The sequence below is a fragment of the Bos mutus genome, chromosome 3 (genome assembly GCF_027580195.1).
Source record: "Bos mutus isolate GX-2022 chromosome 3, NWIPB_WYAK_1.1, whole genome shotgun sequence".
NCBI lineage: Eukaryota > Metazoa > Chordata > Mammalia > Artiodactyla > Bovidae > Bos > Bos mutus.
The window spans coordinates 49,879,137-49,893,426 of record NC_091619.1 but is presented as its reverse complement, the minus strand read 5'-3'; the positions used below and the strand labels follow the sequence as shown (position 1 = coordinate 49,893,426).

At 41.7% G+C, this 14,290-nt stretch overlaps 1 protein-coding gene across 1 annotated transcript in view; it reads left to right on the top strand.

Moving 5' to 3' along the window:
- The first annotated feature begins 1,946 nt into the window (after positions 1–1,946).
- Positions 1,947–14,290, top strand: part of EPHX4 (epoxide hydrolase 4) — a 36,967-nt gene continuing 24,623 nt past the window's right edge. The window contains exons 1-3 of the mRNA XM_005894671.2: positions 1,947–2,177; positions 4,308–4,393; positions 12,245–12,402. Of these exons, the coding sequence (XP_005894733.1) occupies positions 1,947–2,177; positions 4,308–4,393; positions 12,245–12,402 (475 nt within the window). The remainder of the gene's footprint in view (positions 2,178–4,307; positions 4,394–12,244; positions 12,403–14,290) is intronic.

Below are 14,290 nucleotides of genomic sequence, written 5' to 3'. Positions count from 1 at the left end.
GCAAAAATTAACTCAAAATGGATTATAGACCTAAATACAAAACAGAAAATAAATCTTTTAGAAGGAAACACAGGTTGGGGGGCACGTGCCGACCTTAACTTAGGTAGAGATTTCTCACATGCAAGATCAAAACTACTACATATAAAAGAAAAGTGATAAATTGGATAAAATAAAAATTAAGAAATTGTGCTCTTCAGAAGTCCTTAAAAATGAAAAGACAGACTGGGAAAATATTTGCAAATCACATGATGTATGATAAAGCATTTGTATCCAAAATACATAAGGAACTTTCAAACTCAGTAAGAAAATAAGCAACCCACTTTTCTAAAAAATCGGTAAAAGATTTGGACAGCTGCTTTGTCAAAAAATAATATATTGAAGTGGCACGCAAGTATATATACATGCCCAACATTATTATCATTGGGGAAATATGAATAAAAATCTCAATGAGATACCACATTACACAACTCTTAGAATGGCTAAAATCAGGATTTTTTTTTTTTTTTAACAATATTAAGTGCTCTCAAGAATGCTGCTGCTGCTGCTAAGTCGCTTCCGTAGTGTCCGACTCTGTGCGACCCCACAGACAGCAGCCCACCAGGCTCCCCTGTCCCTGGGATTCTCCAGGCAAGAACACTGGAGTGGGTTGCCATTTCCTTCTCCAATGCATGAAAGTGAAAAGTGAAAGCGAAGTCGTTCAGTTGTGTCCGACTCTTCGCGACCCCATGGACTGCAGTCCATCAGGCTCTTCGGTCTATGGGATTTTCCAGGCAAGAGTACTGGAGTGGGGTGCCATTGCCTTCTCCGGCTCTCAAGAATAGGACCTAACAATAACTCTCACACATTGCTAGTGTGAATTAAACTTGCAGCCACTTTGGAAACCAGTTTGATAGTTTCCTATAAAGTTAAATGCATACCTACCTGACCCAGCAATCCCGCTTCAAAGTGTTAACCCAAGTGAAATGAAAACTTACATCTTCCCACCAAAAACTTTACATCAATGACTTTATTCATAACCACCAAAAACTGGGAAAAAACTCAAATATACCTCAACTGTGAACCGCTCCATAAGCAAGTATGGTACATCCATCTAACAAAAGACTAATAATAATAATAATAATAAAACAATATACCTAACAGTATAGTTGAGTCTCAGATACATCATGCTAAAAGAAAGAAGCCAGAAGCTAGAAGTTGAATACTACATGATGATTCTATTTACACAATCTTTTTGTAAAGGAAAAAACCAGAGGGACAGAAAAAAGACCAGGGATTGCCAGAGGCTTGACTTTATAACCAGACACCTAGCTGGTCAGATAACGACTCAGAACCTAGTTGGAAAATAGCAACACCTTCAGATGAGCTTTGGGAATGAATAAAGAAATGTCTTTCGGGTGGTATGAAAATCGTTTACTGCTCCTCCTCCCCCATGAGCCCCATAATTCAACGATCCAGAAAGAAGGCCTTAAATTGGGTGGGGCGGGGAGGGGGCGCACGAAGAGGATATGAACACTGGTCAAAATGCATGGCTCTTCCTCCCACAGTATCTAGGATGGTTTGGGAAAGTCTCACCTTCATTTCCCCACAGTTTATCAGTTTGAAACGGGGCTTTACTCCTTGCGGAGGAAGGTCGGCTCTCCACCCTTGCCTATCCAATGCGGACCTCGCAGCGCTTGGGGTCCGCGGTGCGCCGCTCCGGGGCTGGGCGCGGCCGTCCCGAGCGCTCACCGTGAGTGTGGTAGCCCGGGGCTGTGACAACGGACCCGAGCCGGGCGCTGCAGCACGGGGACCCGCGGGGAGGCGTGCGCGGGGCAGGCGACCGCGGACCGGCTGGCGGGTCTGACGCACCGCCGCGCTCGCAGTCTCGCTCCGGCTCCAGAGTGCGCGCCGCTGCTTCCCGCGCCTCGGAAGCGTCGCGTTGCGGGCCGCGCCGCCGCCACCGCCCGATGGCGAAGCTGCGGGATTGCCTGCCCCGCCTGATGGTCACGATCCGGTCCCTGCTCTTCTGGTGCCTGATCTACTTCTACTGCGGGCTCTGCTCCTCCATCTACCTGCTCAAACTTTTGTGGAGCATCTGCAAGGGACCCTCGCAGACCTTCCGGCGGGTAGCTCGGGAACACCCGCCCGCGTGCTTGAACGACCCCTCTCTGGGTACCCACTGCTACGTGAGGATCAAGGTGAAGGCGGGCGCGGGCCCGGCGCTATCGCGAGGGAACGTGACGGCCATGAGAGCGGAGGCTGATCTTTGTATGACGCCCAGCCCAGCGTCCCCTAGTGTTCTCGGGGCTAGTAGGGCGCGCTGCAGGGACGGAGAAGATGCCCGGGGGGATGCTAGAGGGGCGAGGTGCCACGGGAGAGGGTCAGGGGGTTGTGTGTGTCGTTATGGTCCTTGCGTGTGTGTGTGAGAGAGTCTAATAATCTGGGTCCTGCTATTACTGTCCCCTACTCCTCCACCGCAACAACCTTCTCCAACTGTAAGGGGAAGCGGTCGTCTGTCACCTTTTTGCCCTTTAGAGCTCAGATAAGCTGTAGGGAATTGTTTCTGGTGGCGCCCTACTGTCTCAGGAGACGGTCCTTGCCCAAATTTTAGAGATTGGAACAGTAAATAGAATAAGTCATTGCAAATCACGAGTTTATTCAGATCAGCAGAATGGAGCATTCACAGATGACCTAAGCAACATCAAACAATAAATAAATGGTGCATGTTTGTGGAGAAGGAAGCAGCACTATGATGCCAGAGACCAAAGGAATGGCACAAAAAGTAAATGTCAACTATTCATGCAGACTCTTTAATTGCCCATGCTTGTCCCAAGCTTTCTTACAGCCCACGATTATTCTATTTCCTGAGGCTCCAGGTGGTGAAGGGAGATGGCTTTTTGTGATGCACCCTACAAGTCTGACTCACAGGCCTTTCAAAAATAGCCTCCATGAAGGGATAGTTTTGTCACCAGGTCTGGGGTTCCTGTTAGGAGCTGGACTGCCCTGCAGCTGGAGTTCAGACCACAGAGGGGTATGTCCTTTATACCCTGCAGTTGACATGAGAATTAAATGAGTTAATATTTGTAAAAAACAAATAAGCTAAAACCAAAAATCTTATAACAGTGCCTGGTACATAGTAAAATGAAATGAAATATTTATTCAGTAAATCCAGTCAAGTTCCTACAGCCTTTCATCTTCCGAGACTCGCCACCAATAAAAGAAGTTATTGAACTTCCAGGAAGGCATTCTGCAGTAGAGGGTAGAAGTCAGAGTTGTTATGTACATCCTACCTGAGGGGGAAAATCAGTTTAAGAATCATTCGGAATTCATCACAATGATTCTCTTCTGACTTTGGCCACTTAAAGAATTTCCCTAGAGACCTAGAACCAAGGAACAGAAAGAGCGTTGTCCTGGGCAGTAGGACAAGATGGAGGTTCTAGCCACAGTCCTGCTCCCAACCATCTTAATGACCCGTAGTAACATCTTTGGACCTCAGTTTCTAACTCTGCAAAAATGATAGGGTTGAACTAGATGAGCTTTAAGATTTTTTTCACATCTGGAAACCCAATTACTTGGGTTATCTGATGTAAAACCCGGTTAGTCTCTGGGTTTTGGTTCTTGTTTTTTTTTAACCTTACTTCCTTCTGAGTTTTTGTGTTTCTTTCTTGCTCCACTTTCCTTTCTTCTTTTTACTTTGTATTTGCTATTTTTCTGTCTCATTTCTATGATTTTTGTTTCCCTTGGGCAATCTTGTCTCCCATACGCAGAGCAAAGGTTTGAGCACTCAGAGCATTCGGCTGTTAGAGATACACTGACATGACATGAGGAGCAGGCAGCCAGGGGAATGGTGCATGCAACTCTCAACTGAAAATAATGTGGGAGGGAGAGAACTAAAAATAAGGAAAGGAGGTGTGAATTATATAACTGATGGCACAGCTCTTGATGGGTAAGCTGAGAAAAGTGTATGACTAGGAGGTAAATAATGGCAGGAATATAAATGCAGATCAGAATTATTTACTTGTTGCAGAATTTGAGTGAGACGGAGTGTGACACATCAGTAAGAAAATTCTAACTGTTTCAGAAGCTCATAATATAGATAAATTGACAGCATAAGTAGAAGGTAATGTCAACAAAAGCGAATCTGTTTATTTAACCTGCTGATAAACAGTGGTTATTTTTTCTTTCTGAAAATTAACAATACTTATTTTATCTCTTGATATTAAAAATAATGCAAGTGAAATTTTTTAATGGCATGGAAATGCTAATTGTACTTTTACAGTCAACACAAAGCGTCACTGAAACCTCATGCACTGTATTTCCTACTGCAGGATTCGGGCTTAAGATTCCATTATGTTGCTGCTGGAGAAAGAGGAAAGCCACTTATGCTGCTGCTTCATGGATTTCCAGAATTCTGGTAAACTTAACAATAACTTTTTCTTTTGCACTAAAGATTTGGCTTACCATAGTGTCATTTTCTTGTAGTGGTTTTTAATAGACCCCATGCTATGATCAAGTGCTGGCCTAGAGTTATTACTCCTAAGTGTTCCTCAATCACAAGAATGATATTCCTTCTGTTTTAAAGAAACATGCATATTGTTATCCTAAATTTATTTATTTTTGAGAATTAAAACAAGTATCATTTAGTGTTTCAAATTTTTGAAACAGTCAATTGCAAAACAGTTTTTAACTTTTTGTTTTATATTGTAATATAGCCAGTTAACAATGTTGTGATAGCTTCAGGTGGACAGCAAAGGGACTCAACTATACATACACATACATCCATTCTCCCCCAAACTCCTCTCCCATCCAGGCTACCACATAACATTGAGCACAGTTCCCTGCGCTGTACAGTAGGATTTTGTTAGGTATCTATTTTAAATATAGCAGTGTGGCTCAATGTTGTGTGGCAGCCTGGATAGGAGGGGAACTTAGGGAAGAATGAATACACGTATATGTATGACTGAGTCCCTTCATTTTTCACCTGCACCTATCACAATATTGTTAAAGACTAAATTAGTATAGCAGTGTGTACAAATCGATCCCAAACTCCCTGACTATCCCTTCTCCCTATTTTTCCCCCTTGGCAATCATAAACCAGTTTTTATAGTACCTACTGATGGACATGAGTTTGAGCAAGCTCCGGGAAATAGCGATGGACAGGGAAGCCTGGCATGCTGCAGTCCATGGGGTTGCAGAGTCGGACACGACTGAGCAACTGAACTGAACTGTGGACAAAATGCAACACTGGGTGGTAAAGGAGATTCGAAAGAAACCAAAGAATTAGAGTGCCTGTTACCTGGCAGCCTTTGGTAAGACTTGGGTGAGGGGAAGGCAGGAGGAGAAGAGGGCTCATGGAAACTGAAAAAGGACTCTTTCCTATGCACATAGTAACAGGCTCAGATGAATTCAGGACAAATTAAGGATCAGAATATTTCATGTGGAGGAAAAAACCTATAGCCAAAAATACACAGTTACCTACGGGAAAATACTCTGTTCCCCTTTGAACCCCACAGAACCAAATAAGTACAGATGAAACAACACATGATGAAACTTTAAAAAAATGAATATCTTTTAAAAGATGGTACATATTAAGGTGGTAAAAAGAAAATCAGATTTTTGCTAACTTAGGGTTATGATCTTGAAATGGAAAAATGGACCAAAAAATTATATTCTCTAAACTGACTTAAATGTAGATGTGTGGTATGTTTTTAAAGTTCTAGGAATTTCTCCTTTACTTTTGCTCTTAACACCTAGAATTCCACATTACATATTCCTCACTTCCTTTAGAATTCTAAAGATTTTGTGTCATCCGAATTCCTAATTTAAAATGCATCTAGCTCTGAAAGAATATTTAGTTAATACTTTTAGAGTAAAAGGGCCTTTATTAATAGATTGCTAGTGCACTAGGAAGTGTTAGGCATTGAAGAAGAGAATGGAGGAGGGCAAAAACCCATCTAGTTCATCATTTTTCTAGAGCAAAAAGTCTATGACATGCCAGCATGCTAAGTCGCTTCAATCGTGTCTGACTCTTTGCAACCTCATGGATGGTTGGCCACCAGGCTCCTCTGTCCATAGGATTCTCTAGGCAGGAATACTGGAGTGGGTTGCCCTGCTCTCCTCCAGGGGATCTTCCCGACCCAGAGATAGAACCTTTGTCTCTTACATCTCCTGCACTGGCAGGCAGGTTCTTTACCACTGGCACCACCTGGGAAGACCCTATGACATGACTGGCTTACAAATAAAATGTTAGTCTAAAGTATTAATCAAATCTGCATAAAGTAATATGGGCAGTGAATTCTGGCTCAGCCGCTTAGTTGCTGAGACTTCTGTTTGTGTAAGTCATACCCTAAACCGAGATCTCTATGTTGACATTTTGTCTTCCTTCCGAATTACCACTGTTACTCATTATGCAATCTAGTCAATTCCATTAATGAACTCCATTCAGGAAAAAGTCAGTTCAAATCAGAATTTAGGATAACGGTGTTTTGATTAAACCATTTCAAATCTCTCTTAGACTTTCCTTCTTCTGTTTCCAAAAGCCCTTTCTCTTGTACTTTTCCCCTATTATGCTTGCATGCTCAGTCTCTCAGTCATGTTCGACTCTTTGCAACCCTGTGGACTGTAGCCCACCAGGCTCCTCTGTCCATGGAGTTCTCCAGTCAAGAGTACTGGAGTTTGTTGTCATTTCCTCCTCCAGGGATCCTCCTAACCCAGAGATCAAATCCAAGTCTCCAGGGATTCCTACATGGGCAGGCAGACTCTTTACCCCTGAGCCACCTGGGAGGCCCTCCTTTTTTTTTTAAGAGCCAAAAAGCTTTGGCATTTTGAACCAATTTCAATTTATATTGCCCATGTAAATATCCCTTTATTAATCAAGTTTTGCCTAAATGCACATAAATTTATAATATTGTAGATCAAGTAGGTCAGATTATTTGATACAGTGAAAACAAAATAATCATAAACTGGCAATGTGTGTAAAAATGCTTTTTAAACAGAAAATCATTATACAAATATAAGGTATTATTTGCATTTATCATCATTAACTAAGAACAGCTGTTGAGAATTGGTGATGTTTAATATATACTATTAGATGTTACACAGAAACAATAAAATTCTGGGTCTTCTTAAAATATAGAGGAAACATCAAACAATATACAGATCTATGAGTCCTTTAGCTAAATTAGTGCCAAATAAGGCGGTCACAGATGATTTTCTCCCCCCTCCATCTCCACCTCAATTTGCATTGCTTTTAAAAATATTTTGAGCTGATGCAGGCAGTTTCTGGCAATAACACCAGCTGTATGGGACACACTCGTCATTACTCAAGTGCTCAGGCAAGTAAGGGCTCTTCATGCATGCAGCTGAGCACAGAGCCTGATGACTGTGGCTTTTTCTCCATTGTAAAAGGGAAGAGTATATTCTGCATCTCAAAGAGGCTAGCCTGGTAAACTAGGAGCCCTCCTTGTGTTAAGAATAACTAAGAAAGAAGTTGCTTTTTGTGAAGTGTCCTCTGCTTGAGCTTCCCAGGTGACTCAGTGGTAAAGAATCTGCCTGCAATGCAGGAGACTCAAGTTCAGTCTCTGGGTGGGGAAGATCCCCTGCAGACAGAAATGGCAACCCACTCCAGTATTCTTGCTTGCGAAATTCCACGGACAGAGGAGCCTGGTGGGCTACAGTCCATGGGTTAGCAAAGAGTCAGACACGACTGAGCGACTAAACAACAACAGAGCAACTGGGTGGGGAAGGAGGGGAACAGTGTGCATGAAAATAGCTAGTTTTGTTTATTTATAATATTTTCAGGAGTTACTGATTTTATGTTTCATTTTTGTATCAAGGGGGTTATTTTGTTTTATTCATGTGAATGACATGCTCATCAGTCTATCACTGGGGTGATTTCTTTTTCAGTTTAGAGTTAATGTGTAAATCAAATATGCTTTATTTATGAACTCTAGGAAGATTACATTTAAAAATTATTTTGTAATTTATTAAGATAGCAGTTGCAGCCTTTAAATATCCCTAGAAATGTTTAAGATATTGTTTGGCCCCACTCATTGATACTAGAAATATTTGGATTTATTTGGAAGGCAATTTAAATTATTAATAGCATAATAATATATGCAGGTATTATGTTTACATTAAATGTAAAATGCTATAGGACTGTACACATTATTTTGAGTCAAATTTCTACCTTGACTCTCTACTTAAATGAATTCTAAACAAAGACACAGGTACTTAGGATATTAAAACAATGCACATTTTAGTAGAAATTGAATATAAATTCCCCCAAGAGGAATCTGGGAACTTTAGTTCAGAGTTGTCCCAAGGTTTGAACTTGAGTTTGAACTTGGGACAGAGTTTTACTGAACAACTGGTATCTCTAGCACTATCATAATTCAGTGCTTTCGTTTTTCCATTGTTTTACTCAGTCGACAAATCTTTATTGAGCATCTTCACATCTGCCAGGCAATTCAAGGAGCTCACAGTCAAGTGGCACAGTCCAGGCACCCACAGATTAGTGTAAAGCACATGCCCGTGCACTGAAGAGTGTGCGGACAAATGGAGGAACATGGAAGGGGCCACCCGACGCGCCTGTGAAGGAGGGAACCTGGGACGTCTAGAAGAGACGATGCCCAGCAAGAGGAGTTCAGTGAGGCGTGAAGGACGGGGTGTGGGGAGGAGGGAAATGCTGAGGAGCGACCAAGTTTCAGAAAAAGGAAATTGTGTAAACGAAGTCATGAAAACAAGACCCGTGTTTATTCACTGCAAGCAGATAAGTGCTGCAGGGGCAGCATAGCATGGGTTCTCAGGCCAGACCACCTGGGTTTGGATCCTGGCTCTGCTATTTGCTAACTCTGTGACTTTCAGCTCATCCACAAACCAATCTGTACCTTGGTTTCTTCATCTGTAAAATGGGGATAATAATAGTACTTACTTTAATACTACTATTTTGAAGATCAGCCTCGCTATATGTGAAGCACTTAGAATTGTGCCTGGCATGTAATAAGACAGATATAGATGTTAGCCCTTTTTTATGATATAGCAAATGATAGAGGGTATAAGGTAGTCAAGCTGGAAGATTAGGAAGGTCAAATCTTAGAGGTTTTATCTGCCAAAATAACCTGCTTGGGCTTCATGTCGTGAGTAACTGAGAGTCAAGAAAGAGTTTGTGTTTTTATTACGTCACTCTGGTTTTATAGAAAATAGAGCCAAGGGGAATGAAACACACAATTAGACCAATCAATGGCTGCTGCATAAATGGATGCCCGAATGAAGGTAATGATATCAGGGATGGATAGGAAAAGTGATTAAGGAAATATTAATATTTAAGAGGTTAAATTTACTGAACTTTATTGATTGGGGATGAAGGATTATAAAGAAGAAAGAATTAGGCTTCAGTTACAAAGACATAAAAAAAAATCAATTCAAAATATTAAGTAAGGCTATGAGAAAATAGGTGCATGAGTGCTTCAGTGGCAGAATTCTCGCCAGCCACATGGGAGGCCCAGGTTCGATTCCTGGCCCATGCAGCCATGGCATCCCCTTTTAGGGCTTCTCTGGTGGCTCAGAGAGTAAAGAATCGGCTTGCAATGCAGGAGACTGGGAGTACAAACCCCTGGAGATGGTGAGGGACAGGGAAGCCTGGCGTGCCACAGTCCATGGGGTCACAAAGCATCAGGCAAGACTGGGCAACTGAACAACAACGACAACATGAAAAAATAAAATCACATGTGTTGACAGATGAGCATCTTCTAAGGAATCAAACTGCTTCTGTTGTTTATTACAACCCAGAGAGATTATCTAGATTATTAAGAAAGACACTTTTGTTAAAGTTTTCAAATCCATGTTCATTGGCAGTGCTTTTGCAGATTTTCACAAATCATAGATATCCTAGTAATAGACCAAAGACTCTATCCATTCATAAATCCTAATATGTGTCTGACACCTTTCCTGATAATCTAGCTGTTGATGTAAAGTGGTCGATTTGTTTCTTCCTTCTCATTGTTTTGTGTATTTTTCATTGCAGTCTCCCTTCATTATTGGTTTATAATCTCAGATCACTCTGTTCTCTTTCCTATTGTGCTCCAAAAATCTTTCCAGACAATGATCTACCATTTGTCTTTGTCAGATAATTTTATACTGTGTTTCCATGAACAGATGTGCATGCAGATGCTTTTAATGCATATTTTGAGTTCTATAACACAGTGAGTCACTTTGAAAAATCCAAGTCTCTTTTTCTGTTTGTTATCCATAATGATTTTGCTTCTTAGAAGAAGGAACTCTCATGGAGCTCTGTATTTCAATTAATTCTGCAGTTTTATTATCAAGCATAAGGGGAACACCTGGTCTAGCAAGCTTCCAGGACCTGGCTGTCCCTGGGGCCATTCTAATTGATCAGTGCCTGGGCCATTTTTGTTGTTAAATGTTTTTAACCACACACTTGCTTGTCTTTATAGTTCAGGATCTTCTCAGAAGAATTTTGTTTTAGCAAGCAGAGGTTTATCTTTTTTCTTTTCTTTAAATTTCATGTATTTATTTATTTATGGCTGTGCTGTGTCTTCACTGCTACGCGTAGGCTTCCTTTAGTTGTTGTGAATGGGGGCTGCTCTCTGGTTGTGGTGTTGGGGCCTCTCATTGTGGTGGCTTCTCTAATTGTGGAACACGGGCTTAGTTGCCCCTCAGCATGTGGAATCTCCCCAGACCAAGGATTGAACCTGTATCTCTGACACTGACAGGCAGATTCTTTTTTTTTTTTTAATATAAATTTACTTATTTTAATTGGAGGCTAATTACTTTACAATATTGTAGTGGTTTTGCCATACATTGACATGAATCCACCACGGGTGTACATGTGTTCCCCATCCTGAACTCCCCTCCCACCTCTCTCCCCCTCCCATCCCTCTGGGTCATCCCAGTGCACCAGCCCCAAGGACCCTGTCTCATTTACCACTGGGTCTCCAGGGATGTCTCAGAGATTTATCTTAAGTAGTTTTTTTATCGGAGAAGGCAATGGCACCCCACTCTAGTACTCTTGCCTGGAAAATCCCATGGATGGAGGAGCCTGGTAGGCTGCAGTCCATGAGGTCGCTAAGCGTCTGACACGACTGAGCAGCTTCACTTTCACTTTTCACTTTCATGCATTGGAGAAGGAAATGGCAACCCACTCCAGTGTTCTTGCCTGGAGAATCCCAGGGACGGGGGAGCCTGGTAGGCTGCCGTCTATGGGGTCGCACAGAGTCGGACACGACTGAAGCGACTTACCAGCACCAGCACCAGCAAGCTGAGTAAAATCCCCCTTCTAGGAAAATACATTTTCATCTTGCAAGTTTTTTTTTTTTTTTCATACTGAGAGTGTTTAAGATCTACTCTTGTAGCAATGTTCAAGTCTCTGATACAGTATTTTTATCTATAATCACCATGAGATCCCAGATACTTGAGATCCCAGAACTCATTCCAGCTGGAAGTTTATACCCTTTGACCAGCATCTCCCCACTTCAAGGCATGACAACCTCTCAAAGACCGATCCCTAGGCAGGTCAAGTCGTGATGACCTCCTGGGACCCCCCGGACTGGAGTTTGGGTGTCCCCAAGATCTCCAGTGTTACCAATGCTGGGTAGAATTAAGAGATTTGTAACTCATTGCTAGTTTGCCCACCGTGGACAGGAATAGATAATTAAGAGGTTTGTTTTGCCCACCGTGGACGGGAATAGATATGATGTAAGTTCATCCTACCCAGAACTGTTGCAACCTGAGAGCCAGGCATCCCCGGGTCAGGGTGCAGATCCCCAGGCAGACTGAGGCGTGACAGCCTCCTAGAGATCAAATCCCCGGGCAGGTCGAGGCGTGACAGCCTCCCGAGGATTGGGTCCCTGGGCAGGTCCCAAGTTTTTTGAAAGAATCAAATGGTACAATATACAGAAGCACTTATAGGCACAGACTAAGTGATAGTGGTAAGCATTATATAAGCAAAGCTTAGAAAATTGACTTCTTAGGTACATTTCTTAAGGGTATCTGGTATTTTGTAGTTTCAGTAAATTCTCGCCCTTTGTTACATTCCCACTGGAGCTGGTTTAAAAAAAAAAAAAAAGTCAATTTTAATAATGTGAGTGCTTTCTTTTCAAACAGGTTTTTTCTTTCCTGCCCACACATGGCTACATAACCTTTCTCCAAAATGAGAAGTTACTTACAGTTTTCCACTTAGACAATCTGTAATGGTATTCTTTATATTCGTCAGTGTGGTATTTTTAACATATCTTATTTTCTGCAGGTATTCATGGCGTCACCAACTAAGGGAATTTAAAAGTGAATATAGAGTTGTAGCACTGGATTTGAGAGGCTATGGAGAATCAGATGCTCCTGTTCATCGAGAGAATTATAAATTGGACTGTCTAATTACAGATATAAAGGATATTTTAGACTCTTTAGGTAGGTTTTAAAAAATAGTATTCATTCTTTTTAATGAACTAACATTCAACAAATTGTGAATTGATAACCTCATTTCTTGGGATGGTACTTTCCATTTACCTGAGCTGTTATCTGGATCCTGTCATTTGGCATACAACTCAAAATATCTATAGAAGGAATTTAAAATTATACATCCAGAATAACTATTCAGTTACCAGCCAAAAGTGACTCTCAAAATTTGTTTTTAAAAACTGACTTAATGTATACTATTTATTATTTTCAGAACTAATTATTAGAAATTTGATTCTTGTTCTCAGAAAGTTTATTTCTTTAGAACCCACACTTAAATATTCATTTAAACATATTGTTAGATGCAGAAACACTTGCATTATCTTTTATTGATCAGTTAGTGCCACAATAATATTGTGTAACAAACCACCCCAATCTCAGTGACATACAGTCAAAGGCATTCATTCCTATGCTGGATCTGCAGGTCAACCTTAGGCTGAACCCTTCTGGGTCTTAGCCTCAGGCCACAGGTCCAGCTAGGATTGACTTCTCAGAGTGAATTGGGTTGCAGCCCCAGCTAAAGGAGAGAAGCTACCTGGGGGAAGCTCTTCTTCTCACTGTGGTTGAAGTGGCAAGAGGATGAGCCCCATAGCAAAACATATTTCAAGTTTCTGGTCACTGCTCATTGGTCAAAAGCAAGTCACATGACTGAGCCCCAAATCAAGTCATACAGCCACCAAGAAACCAAAGCAAATCACACTGCCAAGTCTAATATGAAATGGATAGTAAAGAAACTTCCCTGGTGGTCCAGTGGTTAAGACTCCATGCTTCCACTGTAGGAAGCACGGGTTCTATCCCTGCTGGGGGAACTAAGATCCTGCATGCCTCAGGCCAGAAAAGGTGGGGGGGGGCTTGGTGGTAAAGTATACTACCTTTATGCACTGGGAAGACGAAAAGGAGGAGTAAATATTTTATAGCAATAATCTAATCCACTGCATCCCTTTTGACTAAAACCCAGTGTGTTTATAGAGCCAGTATAGTGAGAAACCCATGAAACCAAAGACCCATTTCTACAAGAGTCTAATGAGAGCATGCTGCTGCTGCTGCCAAGTCGCTTCAGTCGTGTCCGACTCTGTGCGACCCCATGGACTGCAGCCTACCAGGCTTCTCCATCCATGGGATTCTCCAGGCAACAACACTGGAGTGGGGTGCCATTTCCTTCTCCAGTGCATGAAAGTGGAAAGTGAGAGTGAAGTCACTCAGTCGTGTCTGACTCTTAGCGACCCCATGGACTGCAGCCCACCAGGCTCCTCCATCCATGGGATTTTCCAGGCAACAGTACTGGAGTGGGGTGCCATTGCCTTCTCCCAATGAGAGCATAGATCAGGTCAATATTTTTAGAGGAGAAAAAATGGATGCAGTCTGGGGGTGTCAATACAGCATTGTAATTTAGTGTGATTACAATAAAATCAGAGACAGTGATTTCCAACAGCCATATATCATTCATATTTTGTGGTAATTCAGTCAGACTTGGCCTAATTTTGTCATCATGCAATTTTCTAGTCAAATGAATAATGTAATCTTGCTTATGACCTAGGTATGTGTAGTCTTTACCATGGTTTTCCAAACTCAGGTTTATGTAACCAGAGCTGAACTATTTCAGACTTTTTCTTTAAGTATAAATTCCCAAGAGAAGTTCTGAATCTTTAGGTCTATAATGGACCTGGGCATCTAAATTTTCAAAAAAAACTACACTAGTAATTTTCTGGTCGAATCTTTAGGGTTTTCTATGTAGAGGATCATGTCATCTGCAAATAGTGAGAGTTTTACTTCTTCTTTTCCAATTTGGATTCCTTTTATTTCTTTTTCTGCTCTGATTGCTGTGGCCAAAACTTCCAAA